The 15,499-nt window shown below is 37.7% G+C and overlaps 1 protein-coding gene across 1 annotated transcript in view; it reads right to left on the bottom strand.

Annotated features, from left to right (window-relative positions):
* SGIP1 (SH3GL interacting endocytic adaptor 1) overlaps positions 1 to 15,499 on the bottom strand; it is a 197,708-nt gene that overhangs the window by 17,880 nt on the left and 164,329 nt on the right. Inside the window, exon 21 of the mRNA XM_054574374.1 lies at positions 7,839 to 7,950. Within this exon, the coding sequence (XP_054430349.1) occupies positions 7,839 to 7,950 (112 nt within the window). The remainder of the gene's footprint in view (positions 1 to 7,838; positions 7,951 to 15,499) is intronic.

Genomic DNA, 15,499 nt, shown 5'->3' with positions numbered 1-15,499 from the left:
GTCTCTGTTACCCTACCTGGCCAGAAGCAGAAATCTCAAAAGGATTGTTCTTCTTTGGGAAAGAGTAAACATTTAAAATGAGTGAGTTTTTTTACATCATCTCTATACATCTGGATAACCGATCCTTGCAGCAGTTCTACAACTTTAAGTTCAGAAATGTACTTTCCAGGGAAACTGAGGTGAATAAATTAAAATGTTGTTCTTGTCCATGCATAGGGAACCCTCTTTGCCCAGTAGTCACCCTGTATATGTGCAACTGTGTTTGATGAGACACATGTGGCTAAGGTCAGGTGGTCCTAGGCATACATTCAAATAGCTTATATGAAGAACTGCTATAATCTTGTACAGACAGGGCTGGGTTTGGGGTAGAGGTGGAAGGCGGGTGATTCCTAATCTTGCCATGAGCTACTCCTGCCCTTCAGATAGTTTCATCTATAACTCTGTGCTGCTCTAAATGAGAATTTTGGTTTCTGGAAGAGTGTACCTCTCTCTTCTGTAGAATATCGATGAGCTCCCAGTTTGGGTGTCAGCTCTACTCTCTCCCTTCTCTATCTTTTAGATCCATAAACCTTGCTTGATTTATTGGTGCTAAACTGATGCAGTTTATTAGCTCCTGGACCTCCTCTCAGGCTGAGTCTACTCTTTATGTTTTATAATATCCAAACATGCAGAATATCAATTGACAAGTCTAGAAAAAAACAATTATTAGAGCACTTGTTAAATTAGACTTCAGCACGTACCATCACTCAGCATATTGTTGTTAGCAGTGGTGTCTCAAATGTTTTTTAGTTGGTAGGAAAACTGCTCAGTTTCTTTTCCAGGTTGATCAAAATGGTATCTAGGTGGTGTCTTGGTAGGGGATAAAGTTTCTCTTTGAAAGCAAGTCAGTGAAGGGTGGAGGTGGTACTTCGTAAGTCAATAAACACTTATTAATTTTTTAACTGTGTTTTTTTGTTTTTGTTTTTTGGTTTTTTTTAGTGGTGAGGTAATTAAAGACTGAGCAAAACAGGCCCTGCCTTCAAAGAGCTTATGGTGCTGGGCGAACAATGGCAGTAGTCAACACTGGGCAACAGAAGAAGCGCCCAGGTTCCTCACTTCCATTACATTTCTGAACTGCATCTCAAGTGCCAGAGTCAGACTTTTGCTGATTTAGTAATCCATCCAATGCTGAAGGTGATCTGGAATTTTCTATATAAAAGTTAATATTTTCAACCTATATTCACTAAAGGAAAATCTTTTTTTAACCTTAATGATTGTTCCTGTACTACATTTAATATGAGTTTGAATTATGGAAATCTAAAATACTCAATATAGAAATATTAACAAACTTAGTTTATGAATAAACTTTGAAATCATGTGCATCCTTACAAAGGAAAGATTTGTCAACAACGGCAAAAGTTCAAAGTCAACTGACCAAGTGACTTATAAACTGGGTTCTCCCATAGGCAGTACCATGTTAGCTAGTTAAAAGAAATGCTGGCAGATTTTGGCCAGGGAATGTGTGAATTTGATTACTGTGAGGTCATCAGAAATGCATCCCTCATATAAAATGTGACTTCTACATACTGCTTTGATAATTCAACCCCTGGTCTTCTTTTCAAGTGAACATACTTCTGTGCACATGCAGCTTCCCTTCCTTATAATCCTCTTTCATTGGTTTAGTTACTAGGCAAACTCCTTATCACATTTCAAGACTCAGTTCAAAAGCAGGCCTTTCTGAAGCCTTCCTTAATATCCTCTCCATTCAGCCTTTTTAATTTTTCCTTTCTCTAGTTTCTGTGGACATATGTAGATATTTTTTCCTTGGAAAAATATTTTGTAGTTTCTTACCAACTACATATCTTACCAACTACTATTACAAAGACAGGTAGTGTGTCTTAGGTTATGGAAAGGCAAAGGTACATAACACAGAAGCCAGTGCAGAGTTCATTGAACAATTATATACAGGGTGCTTATTTAATGTACCAGGCATAAGGTGATGCACTAGAATGGACTGTGGGAAACAGGACAAACGTGGTCCTTGCCCAAACCTCCACTTTAAGCAGGGAGAAAAACACTTGAATAAATAACTGAAATATGATGATGAAGGAAGAACATAGCTGAGAATCCTGTTTTTCTAGGAGATTAGAGAATTAATCCCTAGCACCAGGGGTGTTCATGTAGGAGCTAATAAAGAGAGATGGGTTTTCCCAGCCAGCAGCAAAAGTCAAGGAGTTCCGTGCCTTTGAGCTCCTGAGAAAGACTCAGATGGCAGAATACCTGTTACAGGTGTTCTGAATACTCAGGGAAAAAGTGTAATTATATTTAAATGGATTGTCTATCATAGTATAAAATAATTAAAGCAGTAGAATTCGGTTTCCAATGTATAGTCTGAACACAAATGGGGCAGGCTTTGATGTGGGATGAGAGGGGACCACAGGCAAAAGCAAATTCACATTTCTTTTCTGTATCATTCTGCATGTGGTGCCGTGTTTGGCTTTAACCTCCTCCTTCTTTCCTCACTCCATGATCAAACTTTTGAACTTGAGTTGTTTCCTTAAAAGTGAATAACAAAGGAACAATTAAAGTGACTCACTGCCTGGGATGAAATTAAATTTAGAAGAATGTCACTTCATGATCTGTTCATAAATTTTAGATCTTACAATTTCAATGAAATATACTGTATTTCCAATCTACTAATAGACAGTATATGCAACTATTTATGGCAGTATAATTGAAAACAGACTCAATGTATGCAGTCACCCGCAAGTCAAAGCCTCCGTTCATATTGAAAGGCATAGGAAAAGCACTAATATTAATTTGGCTTGACTGCCAATATATGTTTCAATATATGAATCAGGGAGTGGGCAGGTGAACACAAACATTCGGTCTATAGTGCTCTGGTTTATCCCATATGGTATACATGCAACATAAACTCACGGTGCTTGTTTGCTCTAACAGTTCAAACTCATAATTTTGTATGAGGTAGGTTTTAATTTCTATTGGTGTATGGACAAGGCAAATGAACTTCCTGCTTTGAAGATGAAAAAGAAAGGATATGTGATAAACCACAGTGCTAGAGAATGCAACCTAATCCCCAATGTGATAGTATTTGGAGGTGGGATCTTTGGGAGTTGATTAGATCATAAATGAGATTAGGGTCCTTAGGAACGAAAGAGACCCTGCAGAGTTCCTCGGCACCTTCCGCAATGAGAAGTTACATGGCAAAAGACTGTCTATGAACCAGGAAGCCAGCTCTCATCAGACACTCAGTCTGCCAGCTTCTTGACCTTGGACATCCCAGTCTCCAGAACTGTAAGAAATAAACTACTCAGTCTATGGTATTCTGTTATAGCAGTCCAAATGGACTAAGATACCACAGTTTACAGTGTTTGTTTTCCTGCAATACTCTGGGCTTAGAATAAGACCTTGGTATTTAAAATGACATGACACTTACGATGGCTGATAGATCTCAGAGGCAGGGTAGGACACTTAAAGGTAGTGTTACTAATTATATTACTTTTGCAGCGTAATATTGTTAGTTTTAGACTTTTAAAAAACTAGTGTTTCACCCTGGCTGCTGTGGCTCAAGTGGACTGAATACTGACCTGCAAACCAAAGGGTCGCTGGTTCGATTCCCAGTGTAGGGCACATACCTGGGTTGTGGGCCAGGTCCCCAGTAGGGGGCGCGCAAGAGGCAATCACACATTGATATTTCTCTCCCTCTCCTTCTCCCTCCCTTCCCTTCTCTAAAAATAAATAAATAAAATCTTTAAAAAAACCCCCCCAAAACTAGTGTTTCTGGTAAGAGAGAAAGATGGTGGCCTAGGTAAATATGGCTTGCCTCCTCACACAACATCAAAATTACAGTACAACTAAACTACAGAACAACATTATTCCGAACCACCAGAAATTGAGCTAATGGAAGTCCTGCAACTATAGAATTAAAGAAGAAACCACACTGACACTGGTAGGACAGGTGGAGATGTGGAACAGGCTGGTCCCACACCCACATATGATAGATAAAAATCAGGAGGGATATCATGGGAGCAAGGGGGCCCATCCCCATACCAGGCACCCCATCCCAGGGTTTCAGTGACAGCAAGATAAGTTCCCATAACTTCTGGCTGTAAAAACCAGTGGGGATATTGAAGCTGTGGAAGACAGAAACTTCTGGAATCCAGGCAGTTCCTCTAAAAGGGCCCATGCACAGACTTACTCAGATTCTCTCCCCCTGAGCTCCAGCACCAGGGCAGCAGCTTGAAAGGCATCAGAGGCACACAGGGAGGAAATGAAGTGTCTGGCATCAGGGTAAGAGCTGGAGAACAGCTTTCTCCCAGAGAGAACTGCTGGCAGAGGTCATTGTTCCTTTTCTGAGACCCGCCCCCAACAGAGCCACAGAGCCAGCAGGTGGGTGCCATATCTGAGACTCCATCAAACTGGCTCACACTTTTTGCCCCACATTGGTGATTCCCTTAGGCTGTGCCTCACCCAACTTTCAGGCCCATCCAGACTTGTTTCTAGTGGCTTTTCCATATGAGTTGCTTGCCTTGGCTCATGTTTCAGATTTTCCTAAATCCTCTCAAACAAGCAGCATCTGGCTTCAGCAAGCTCTGTACCTGTTGCTATGTGGCCCTAGGCCTGGCACTAGCAACAGCTAGACTTGATTTACTGCTTGGCCTTGCTTGGGCAACTTCAAGCCCAGCACAAGTAGCAGCTATTTACAGATTGCTTTGTAGCTTATGCCAGGTGGGCCCAGACAGAACACAGGCAGTGGCTGACCTTGGCACATACCTCCTGGGAAACCCCAGAGCCTGCACGCTCAGTGGACAGCTTCAGACCATGTCAGAGCACCACTATCCAACCACCTCTGCAAGCAACACTTCCAAGGGACAAACTCAGTGGGCGCCAGAGCCCTGCTGAAATAAGTCCTACTCTGTGGGGTGGGTCCCTGCACAGTTGATCCTGTACAGTGATTGGTGTTCAGTGGTCAGTGATCACAGCTAGTCCTTGTAGCTGATTAGGCTGGGAAAATCCATTTCAGTGATCTGGCAACAGCTATCAAGGCTCAACTATAAGAGGAGGGTGTACACAGCCCATATGGTGATGCCCCTTGAGTACCCAACTTGGCTAATAGGTGAAGCTGTGCCACTGGACCCTACAAGATACCTACTATATTAGTCCACTCAACCAAGACAGAGAGTTGTAGCAGCTCTGCCTAATACGTAACAACAAATACGGGGAGGTTGCCAAAATGAGGAGACAAAGAAACATGGTCCAAATTAAAGACAAGAATAAAACTAAAAGAACTAAATAAAATGGAGATAAGCAATCTACTAGATACAGAGTTCAAAATGGTGGTTATGAGGATTGTCAATGAACTTAGAGGAAGAGCAGATGAACTCAGAGAGAACTTCAACAGCATAAAAAAGGACATGGAAACCATAAAAGAAAAAACAACAGTCAGAAATGAAGGATACATTAACTGAAGAGAAGAATAATTTACAGGGAATCAACAGTAGAGTGGATGAAGCTGAGAATCAAATCAGCAATTTGGAATACAAGAAAGCAAAAACACCAAATTAGAACAACAAGAAGAAAAAAGAATCCGAGAAAGTGAGGATAGCGTACGGAGCTTCTAGGACAACTTCAAGTGCACCAACATTCGTAACATGGGGGTGCTGGAAGGAAAAGGGAAAAAGCAAAAAATTGAAAACCTATTTGAAAAAATGACAGAAAACTTCCCTAACTTGGTAAAGGAAATAGACATACAAGTCCAGGTGCAGAGAGTCCCAAACAAGATGAACCCAAAAAGGCCCATACCAAGGCACATCAAAATGAATATACCAAAGGTTAAAGATTAAGAGAGAATCTTAAAAGCAGCAAGAGAAAAGCAGAGAGTTACCTACAAGGGAGTCCCCATAGACTGTTAGCTGATTTCTCAAAAGAAACTAGAAGGGATTGGCCAGAAACATTCAAAGTGATGAAAAGCAAGGAGGTACAACCAAGATTACTCTACCCAGCAAAGTTATCAATTAGAATTGAAGGGCAGATAAAGAGCTTCCCAGACAAGAAAAAGCTAAAGGAGTTCATCATCACCAAACTGTTATTATATGAAATGTTAAAGGGACTTATTTAAGAAAAAAGAAGATCAAAACTATGAACAATAAAATGTCAATAAACACACATCTATCATCAACTGATGTAAAAAACAAAATAAGCAAACAAGCAGAACAGAAACAGAATCATAGGTACAGAGACTATTTTGATGGTAGCCAGATGGGAGAGGGGTCAGAGGGATCGGTGAAAAAGATAAAGAGATTAACGAGTACAAATTGGTAGTTACAGAATAGTCATAGGGATGTAAAGTACAGCATAGGAAATAAAGTAACCAAAGAACTTATAGACATGACCTATGGACAAGGACAATTGTGTGGGACTTGCCCAAGGGAGTGGTGGGGGCTGGGTGGACGGGGGCAAAGGGGAAAATTGGGACAACTGTAATAACATAATCAGTAAAATATAATTAAAAAAATAAAAAAACATAAAAAACTAGTGCTTCTGAGGTATAAAGAGAATTCACAGTTAGTCATACGGATTACCACTTAAAATACATGTGGAAGGGGGAGGACTGAATGTCGGGGGACGACAGGGCAGGGGAGGGCAATGGGGGGAAATGGGGACAGCGGTAATTGAACAACCATACAAAATTTAAAAAAAGAAAATATATGTCTTTCAAATGTGAAAAAATACATGTGGAAATCCTAGTTCTAATTATACTTAATTATCCCTGTTTTAAAATTTTTTATGAAATAGTCAAGTGTTCTATAAACATATTTAATTTTCTCTTTCATTTATTTCTATAGGTACAAAGTTTTCTAAGCTCTTATCCTTGCGAGTAAAAAATAAGGAGCAATTCTCCCTTCACCTGGGTTTGTCCTTTGTTTATCCATCAATTCAGACCTGAATTCTACTAGTGACACAAGTGGAACCTAGTTTGTCTTGGGTATTAAGTTTTAGTGTAGACCATTAATCACTCTTAACTTTTTTTTCTTTTTTTTGTGGTTCATGAACCCTTTTGTGAAAGTGATTAATGCTGTAGACCCACTCTATAGACACATATGAACACATGCACGCACACATAAGATAAGCAATATAATTCCAGGAAATCCATGGACTTCCCGAACCCTTTCCATGGAACTCTTTATATGGAGACAAAATATTTAATTACATTACATATACTCAGGTCAAGTCCTTCATCAGTATGTACCAATATAAGTGAAGTCAGGTTCTTATAAATAGAGAGTGGTGCATTTTTTCCCTAGAATATTTACTTTGCTGTGATTATACATTTTTTGGCCAGTTTTTCCTCACTTAGCAAGGGTAGCATATAACTTGTCCTCTTACTTATCTGGGTGTTATAGGAAGTTTTTAAAAAATATATTCTTATTCCAGTGCACCATTGTTTTAGTTTATATGTAAGTGATTCCAGTCTAGAAAAGATGGAAAAGATGAGGGCAATAAAAGACATGACCTGGACATTTACTTTGGTGAGGTAATACATTTTCTCACTGTTGACAGGGTTGAATTAGGGTTTTCTGTTACTTGCAAGCAAAACTAAATGACAGCTCTTTGGATAGTAAGATATTAGGCTACTGAAACTTTTGGGTCATTTTTTAAAAAGCAGTGAATTAATATTTCTAATTATATTTTCCCTTCCATTCTAGGTATGTCACTTGTTGATATCAGTTGAACATCTTTTGGTTTTAGGTCAAGGAATTAAGTAGTTGTATTTAGGGTATTCTCCACTGAATTAAGTCACAGTTTGGAAAATACCCTGGACCAAGCCCCAGACTTACTTGCTTGGATCTGCTCCTTTGAAGTAGGCGTTGACCGTTTCTGTAAATGCTGCCGCAACGGGGAGGGTGTCCTGGGCCCCCATGGTTAGGGGGCTGGGTCCCCTGGAAGAACCTGCATGAAATGAAAAACTTGCATTAATATGGGCATATAAGGCATTTTAGTATATGTGGAAATATACTAAACAATTAAACATTGAAAACTACTACAGAAAAAAAGTAATTTACTAAGAACAATAACTGTATATTCAACATAATGCTCAAGTATTTGAAATGAAATATTTGGCTGGTTTATAGACAAACACAATTGAATTGAATTTAATTTTTTGTTTTATTACAGGAAAAAATCCAAGCAGAAGAATAAAGTCCTAGTGGTTTTCAATGTCTTGCATAAAGCATAAGGCAGTATTTGCATGACAGTTTGCAGAGCAGGTACTTAATAAAGGAAATTATTAGCTTCCTGTATGAGCATTCACCCTATACAATTGCCCATGAAACTTTTAGCATTTCTTCATGTTAAAGAGACAAAAGCCATGGAGTACCATGTTACACATTGTCCTTTTCTGGATTATTTCCATTTCAAAAATTCTGGATTGTTTCCCAATTATCCTTAGATAAAGTAGGCTTAAGCTTACATGTCCAAAAAATGCACAACCAAAATGTACACTTTGACTGAACACAAACACATAAATGCCTCAACTCATACTATTACAGATAATAGCAGTGCTCATGTTTATTGAACACCTGCTACATACTAGGCATTGCACTGGACACCAGGGTGTCTAACCCGCAGCCCAGGATGGCTGTGAATGCGTTCCAACACAAAATCATAAAATTACTTAAAACACTATGAGATTTTTTTGAGGTTGTGTGTCACAACGTATTTAATGTGCAGTCCAAAACAACTCTTCTTCCAGTGTGGCCCAGAGACACCAAAAGTTTGGACATCCCTATGGGCCTATAAGAATGATATCATTCAACCCCACGTGAGCTCTGTGGAATAACATTTACAGATGAGAACACTGAAGCTCAAAGATGTAAGTGACTTGCTCAAGACAATAAAATTAGTTAAGTGGCAAAACTAAAATTCAAATCTAGATTTGCCACCCTACAAAGCTCCTGTTTTTCTTATGTCATAGAGTTTGTTCAAATGAAACATTTTCTTATATGGTTTTGGTATAACTTGAGGTTTCCAGAAGGAGCAAGGTTTGGCATTGTTAACTTTGTTATTAATCTCTAGGCATGGTGCTGAACAGTAAAGTTTTAGTAATTACGAAGCATTTAATTATGTCCCATGCTACTGCTTCTATTCCTATCAGACAAAAACATTTACTTTCCCCCACCCCATTACAGACTATGTGTTATGGTTCTTTTCTTCTATCTTCAGTAACTTAGGCACTTCTGTCCTAGTCTCTGGCTATGAAAAAAAACCTACCCTTTGTATGTCTCTCTCCTCAATAAAGTTTTCCTTGGTAATTGTAGTTCCTGCTAGTATCTTCTTTTTCTAACTTCCCTTAGCTTTTAATATTTAATACTTGGTAACTTTTACTTTATATTTATTTATTTATTTTTTTGCTTACTCTCTGCTAGGTATCAGGTACTATGGTGCTGGGGATTCAAAGATAAATTAAAGATAATCCTTGTCCTCAAGGAGTTAACAGTTCAATGCGCTAATATCATCATCAGCATGAACATTATTGACATTCAGGACCACCACAGCCTCCATCACTATTAAGGCTACATACTTACCATGTGATTTACAGTTATTAGCTATGCAAACACAGAAAGGAAGCATTATCTTCATTTTATAGTCCAGGCTGAGAGGTTTATACAACTTGTTCAGCCTTGCACAGCTGGTACATAGAACATTTAAGATTCCTACTCAGATATGTGCAAGTTCGAAGTTTAGCCTCTGAGGGATACAGTATTTTGCCACCCTAGCAGGGGATTACAGCACCGTCTGAGGGCATGTAAACAAAGGGTCAAGGATGAGTCTTAAGATGGAGTACACATGTCTAAGTCTTTGCTCCCCATAAAACTGTAAACATTTAGAAAAAAAAACTATGGCATGAGCTTTATTTGTGAGACCTCCATTGTCCCTAAAACAGAGTTGGAATTACAGCGATCTTTTATTAATAAGTTGTCCATTGTAGGATCTCAGAAAGGTAGTTTATGAGCATCTATAAATAAAGAAAGGACACTAAAGAGAGGCCATTATTTTGTAATAGTGTTGCTCTGTTTATTTGTTCACTTATTAGTTCAAATATTTATTGAATGAATACTAGGTTATTCTCCTGAAGTAGAATGGTTACCCCAACAGTTGGTTAAAACTTGGCAAGGGGGCTGAATTCTCACCATTATATCAAGATCATAGCCACTACATGGCTGGAGCTTGGAATTTTGTCAAGGGATAGATGGATCTCCAATCAAATGATTAGAGCAATTTGATAAGCGCTTGAAGACTGGTATGAGCAAAGCTCTATGAAAGGACTTCATGCTTGGATAGGACAGAAAAGGCTCCACTGAGAAGGTGATAAGGTAGCTGAGGTTTGAGGATGACTGGTATCTCAGGATGGGGAGAAGGAAGATGGTCCAGCATGTACATAAGTGGAGCATGTGTTTGCTCATTTTGCATGACATTTTGAGAAACCACAGAAGGTGTGCCATTATTATTATTGTTGTGTGTGTTTGTATACATGTGTATATAAATGTTGTAGGTATTGAAGGGTAAAGCATAGAAAGAGATGAGGCTTGGGGGTTAGGAATTCAGATATGAAGATGTTTGTATAAATATTTAGGAAAACTTGCCTTTGTAAGTGATTTATAGGCATTATAATCAGTTATTTTTTGATAATCTAATATAAATCTATGGATGATGGATGCTTTTTAGAGAAGAATGCACACATACACAACATTTACATAAACTGAAACAGAATTATAATGTTCTTAAAGTCCTTGGGGGGCCTGGAACTGAAGTGAAGAACACCCTGTATAGAGGATGGGAGGACTTTGAAGAATTTGAAGGAGGGCAGTTACAAGCGGGCTTGAGTTTAGATCACTCTGGCTATAGTGCGGTGGATAATTTAGTGAGGGAGACAATGATATAGGTGAGGCAACCTTTTAGAAAGAAAAAAGATAAACATTGGTGAGAAATGCAGATGTTAGTAGATAAAAATAATATCATGCATAATATTTTTCAGTCCTGCAAAGCATTTAATAGTCCTCCATGCTATTCTCGTAGATAAAGTGGTGAAATTGGGTAGATAACAGTCGTATCAAGTGACTTGAAAATTAGATGAATCACAATATTCAGTAAAGATAAATCAGTGGTTCTGTGTCTACTGGGAAGGAAGTCTCTAGTGGACTATCTTAGAGATCTTAGTTTGGGCTCTCCGGTAAACAAACATCTCTGGGATAAAACAAAAAAATATTGTCAGAAATGGTACACTGTAGTGGCTGACAGTGTGGAATTTGGCATCAGACATACTTGGGATTGAGTCCTATCTCTGACCCTTGTCTATACAATTTTGGCAGGGATAATGTAATAATACCCACTATGTAGGCCTGTTCTGAGGATAAAATGAGGTAAAGCGTTTAGCACAGTGCTTGATCCATAGTGAGCACTTAATGATTAGCCATTTTTGTGATTATTATCACAATTTGAGATACTACAGATAGTATCTTAAATGAGAGACTCATTGAAAATTCTCAAAATTATCTCAGACTTCTGGAATACTGAGCTGGAACTGACAAGAAAAATATCAGCAAAAACAAATGTGGAATTTTTACGCATCAAGATTAAAATTTTATCAAACAATTGTGGTTTGGGGAAAACTGGTTTGATGGAAGAACATGTGAAAAATACTTGGGGGTTTAGTTGATAATCAGCTTTCTATTGTGGGGTTCCAAACATTTTGCCTATTGTTTGGATGAGTAACATCTATGGATGAGTAACAACAGACAGATCACTGAAAATGATGGTTTTACTGCTTTTCATTTGTGTGTTTTGTTTTAAAGTTCATTAGATAGCAATCACTTATCCACAAGCTAATGACCTAACTCTTCAAGGTAATGGTGTGTAAGACCACCTGCGTTGTTATAGTTTGAATGTTTATGTGCCCTCAACATTCATATGTGGAAAACCTAATGCCCATGGAGATGATATTAAAAGGTGGGGCCTTTGGGAGATGATTATATCGTGAGGGGGGAGCTCTCATGAATGGGATTAGTGCCTTTATAAGAGGCCCCAGAGAGCTGGCTTCTCCCTTCTACCATGTGAGGGCACAGTGAGACTTTGGCAGTCTGCAACTTGGAAGAGGGCTTTCGCCAAAATCCAATGGTGCTGGCATCCTGACCTTAGACTTACAGCTTCCAGAACTGTGAGGAATCAATTTTTATTGTTTATAAGCCACCCTGTTTGTGGTACTTTGTTATAGCAGCCATAACAGACTAAGACATGCAGTCTGATCCAGATCTACCCTTCATGACCCACCTTCTCCCACTCCAACAAGCTCTCTACTCTAGCTATATTCACTCCTATAAGGACTATGGGAGACTTAATCAATAATGTCAGGGAAGGAGAAAACACCAAAACTTTACAAAGAACCCCTTTGGGTTCCACAATTTACAGGATCCACAATTTACAACTCTAATTTCTTTATATCCCTATACATTGCAATTAATATGCCATTTTTAATTTTATTTTTTCATTTATCATACAATTTTCCTTATTTTCACCTGGTCTACATATCATTTTTGACAAGTATATATTATTCTACAAATATTCTCCAAATGTTGAGCCATTTCTAGGTAGCAATTATTCTGAACCCATCTTTTTATAAATTACTTTTTAATTATTTCCTTAAGATATGGTTTTATTACTACAAAGTAGAATAACCAAGTCACAGGCAGATACATTTTGACTACTAAGAATGATTGATTATTTTATATACAGATTATACTTAATTAAAATGCCATTAGTAATAAATGAATGCTTCTGTTCCCTTCAGTACCTTAGAGAACCTTTGTTAATATTAGTATTAGAAAACTGACTAAAACCAAAAGAGTATCTAAGACGGTGAAAATTCAAGACTCGCGACTTTAGTGGACTAAGAAGGGACTAGAGACTATCTACAAATATCTGAAGTTATATCCAGACATTGACTCAAGGGACCAGAGTTCATGGTTATAGATCTGCAAGTTAATAGCACTGTGATCCTGCGCAATTCAATTAACTTTAACCATAGAATGAAGGCAACAAAACTCACAATATCTGTGTTTTAGAATTCTATAATTTTTAAGTTGTTTACAGGTATTAAAAAGATTTAAACAGTAAAAGCAACTGTTTGAAGAAATAAGCTGCTTTGAAAATAGTATCTCTTCACTGGAAGTCTGAGGGGATCTGTCAAACATTTACTGAGTCCCTGCTATGTGCAAAACAATGGTGGAGACACAAATATGTAAACTCTCAAGAAATAAGACATAAACATATGGAAAATCTTAAACAATAAAATATGCAAACAAGAGCTTAAGACAATAAAGTGATAACACTATGAGATTTTTTTCACCCAAGATTAATAGACAAATAAGCAGTACAGGGGCACTGTTCTGTGATTTAGCAAAAGGAAGCTTAGACTCTGAAGCTACAAAGATTTAGCTGTGTATCCTTGCTCCTCCACTTAACAATCAGGATGACCAGGAGTAAGCTATTTAATTTCTGTGATTCAATTTCCTCATCTTTAAAATAAAATAAATAATAATATCTATGTTAAAGGCTTGCGGTGAACATCAAATGAGATAATATTTGTGAAGTCCTTAGCATGGTATGTACTTAAGAAATATCATTATTTTCATTTTTGTAGCTGTTATTTTGTCAGGCTAAGCTTTACTCAGGTTATTCAATTAAAGTTGGTTCTTTGAAGCTGAGTGCTTATTTTGGTGTGAAACGATGGGGAAATGATACCACAAATGGTCTTCTTCACTGAGCATGATGCTAGCCTAGAATTTTCAGGTTTCGTCCACCACTAAAATTCTGTTATCATGAGACCAATGAATTTTATGCATTTATGCTTATTTTTTTGTATATTACCTAATGGTTATTATGCCTCTTTAAGTTTCTTGGACCAATATGAGATCAAAGTTGGGTGAATGCATGTTTGTCTTTTGATCCATTCAAGTGTGAGTTCCTGCAATAATTAGACATGGTATTAGGTGCTGAGGGACACACAGAAAAGTATAAGACATGCCCCTACCTCCATGGAGCTTACAGTATGGAGGGGGGCTATAAGATAAAGCACTATATAAAGTTAGAAAATAGTTTAATATTATAATTTTGACATTATTATTAATGATCATTTTTAAAGAATTCAAGGTAGAAACAGTATTTATTATGTAACTCCTTTCACAAAATATCAAACATTAATATGGCTTTATGTTTTTTAAATATTAAAGGGATAATCAGGTTCAGTGTAATTATCTCTGTTTCATTAGTCCAAGGTCATTCTGCTCGAAAGTGGTAAAGCTGAAAATCAATCCTAGGTCTCCTAAATCTAACAAAAACAGTAGTATCAACCACCAAACTTCTGTAGTTTTTACCAAGAATTATTCAAGGAGCTTTACTTACATTAACTCTTGGTCCTGACGATACCTCTATAAAGCAACCATCATTATTAACCTTGCTTTGCAGATGAGCTAACTGAGGTTTGGCATCATTCAGTAGCCTTGCCTATAGCTGCCCAGTAATGAGGAGTAAGAACAGAATTGGGATGCAACTTCGAAGCAGGACTGCCTGACTCTGGATCCCACACTCTTCTTGCCCACTCTGCTCTAGGAGCATAGAGTCAGAACAAAATTATATAGGCATCTGGTGGCACATTTGAAGTGGCCCAAAAGGATGAGTTCCTGCCATCAGCTTGTGGAGTTCTGACAAAATAGCAACGTCAGGATTCTGGAAAGCAGCTGGTATGCACACTTAGGGAGTTCTGAGAAATGAAGAAAAGCACCCAGAGTCTTCAGTGTGGGAGAATATTTTCTGAAAGGCAGTTTTCTGTGACTCTCATTACCAAGCAAGATCACACGCACATACCTAAAAGCTAGAACAAAATTCCTAATAATGGTATGAAATCTTTAAAAGATAGATCCTTAATTTGTGAAAGTATTTCCTGCGTAGTCAATTGAAATTTAAAGGTAGGTATGGAGTATAGATTGTGTATATAAAATGTTAAAGGAAAAATGGAAAGGAGAGTAATTTTTAAAGAGAAAGATTAAAAAACAAAAAAGATAGCAAAATACCCATGTACAGAAATTGAGTAAAAGTACATTAAAGTTTACAAATAAATGAATGTTTGTGTCCTGAATTTAATGAAGATGCCTCATTTCACGCCCTTGCTGTTCGTCACTGCATGAAAATGAAGCATGTAATCAAGGTGGTCAAGTGACCTTTACATCCAAGAATAAGAGGGAAGGAGATGGAACAAACAGATGTAAGCAACAGGAAGTCTCGAATGCATAAAAGAAGAGAGAAGAAATTCCAGGAGTTGTATGAAGCCGCAGAGTGGAAACTGGGTTTGCTTTTTTTTTTAAGCAGGTCATATTAGATGGAATTAATAAAAATATATTACACTCAATTTTATGATAATTTAGAGTACACTCTAATTCAGTGATAA

Source organism: Pteronotus mesoamericanus, unplaced genomic scaffold, assembly GCF_021234165.1.
Source record: "Pteronotus mesoamericanus isolate MK-2021 breed Mesoamerican mustached bat unplaced genomic scaffold, CSHL_Meso_final contig_105, whole genome shotgun sequence".
Taxonomy (NCBI): Eukaryota; Metazoa; Chordata; class Mammalia; order Chiroptera; family Mormoopidae; genus Pteronotus; species Pteronotus mesoamericanus.
Note: the sequence above shows the minus strand (reverse complement) of the source record. Positions and strands in the feature narration are given on the sequence as shown.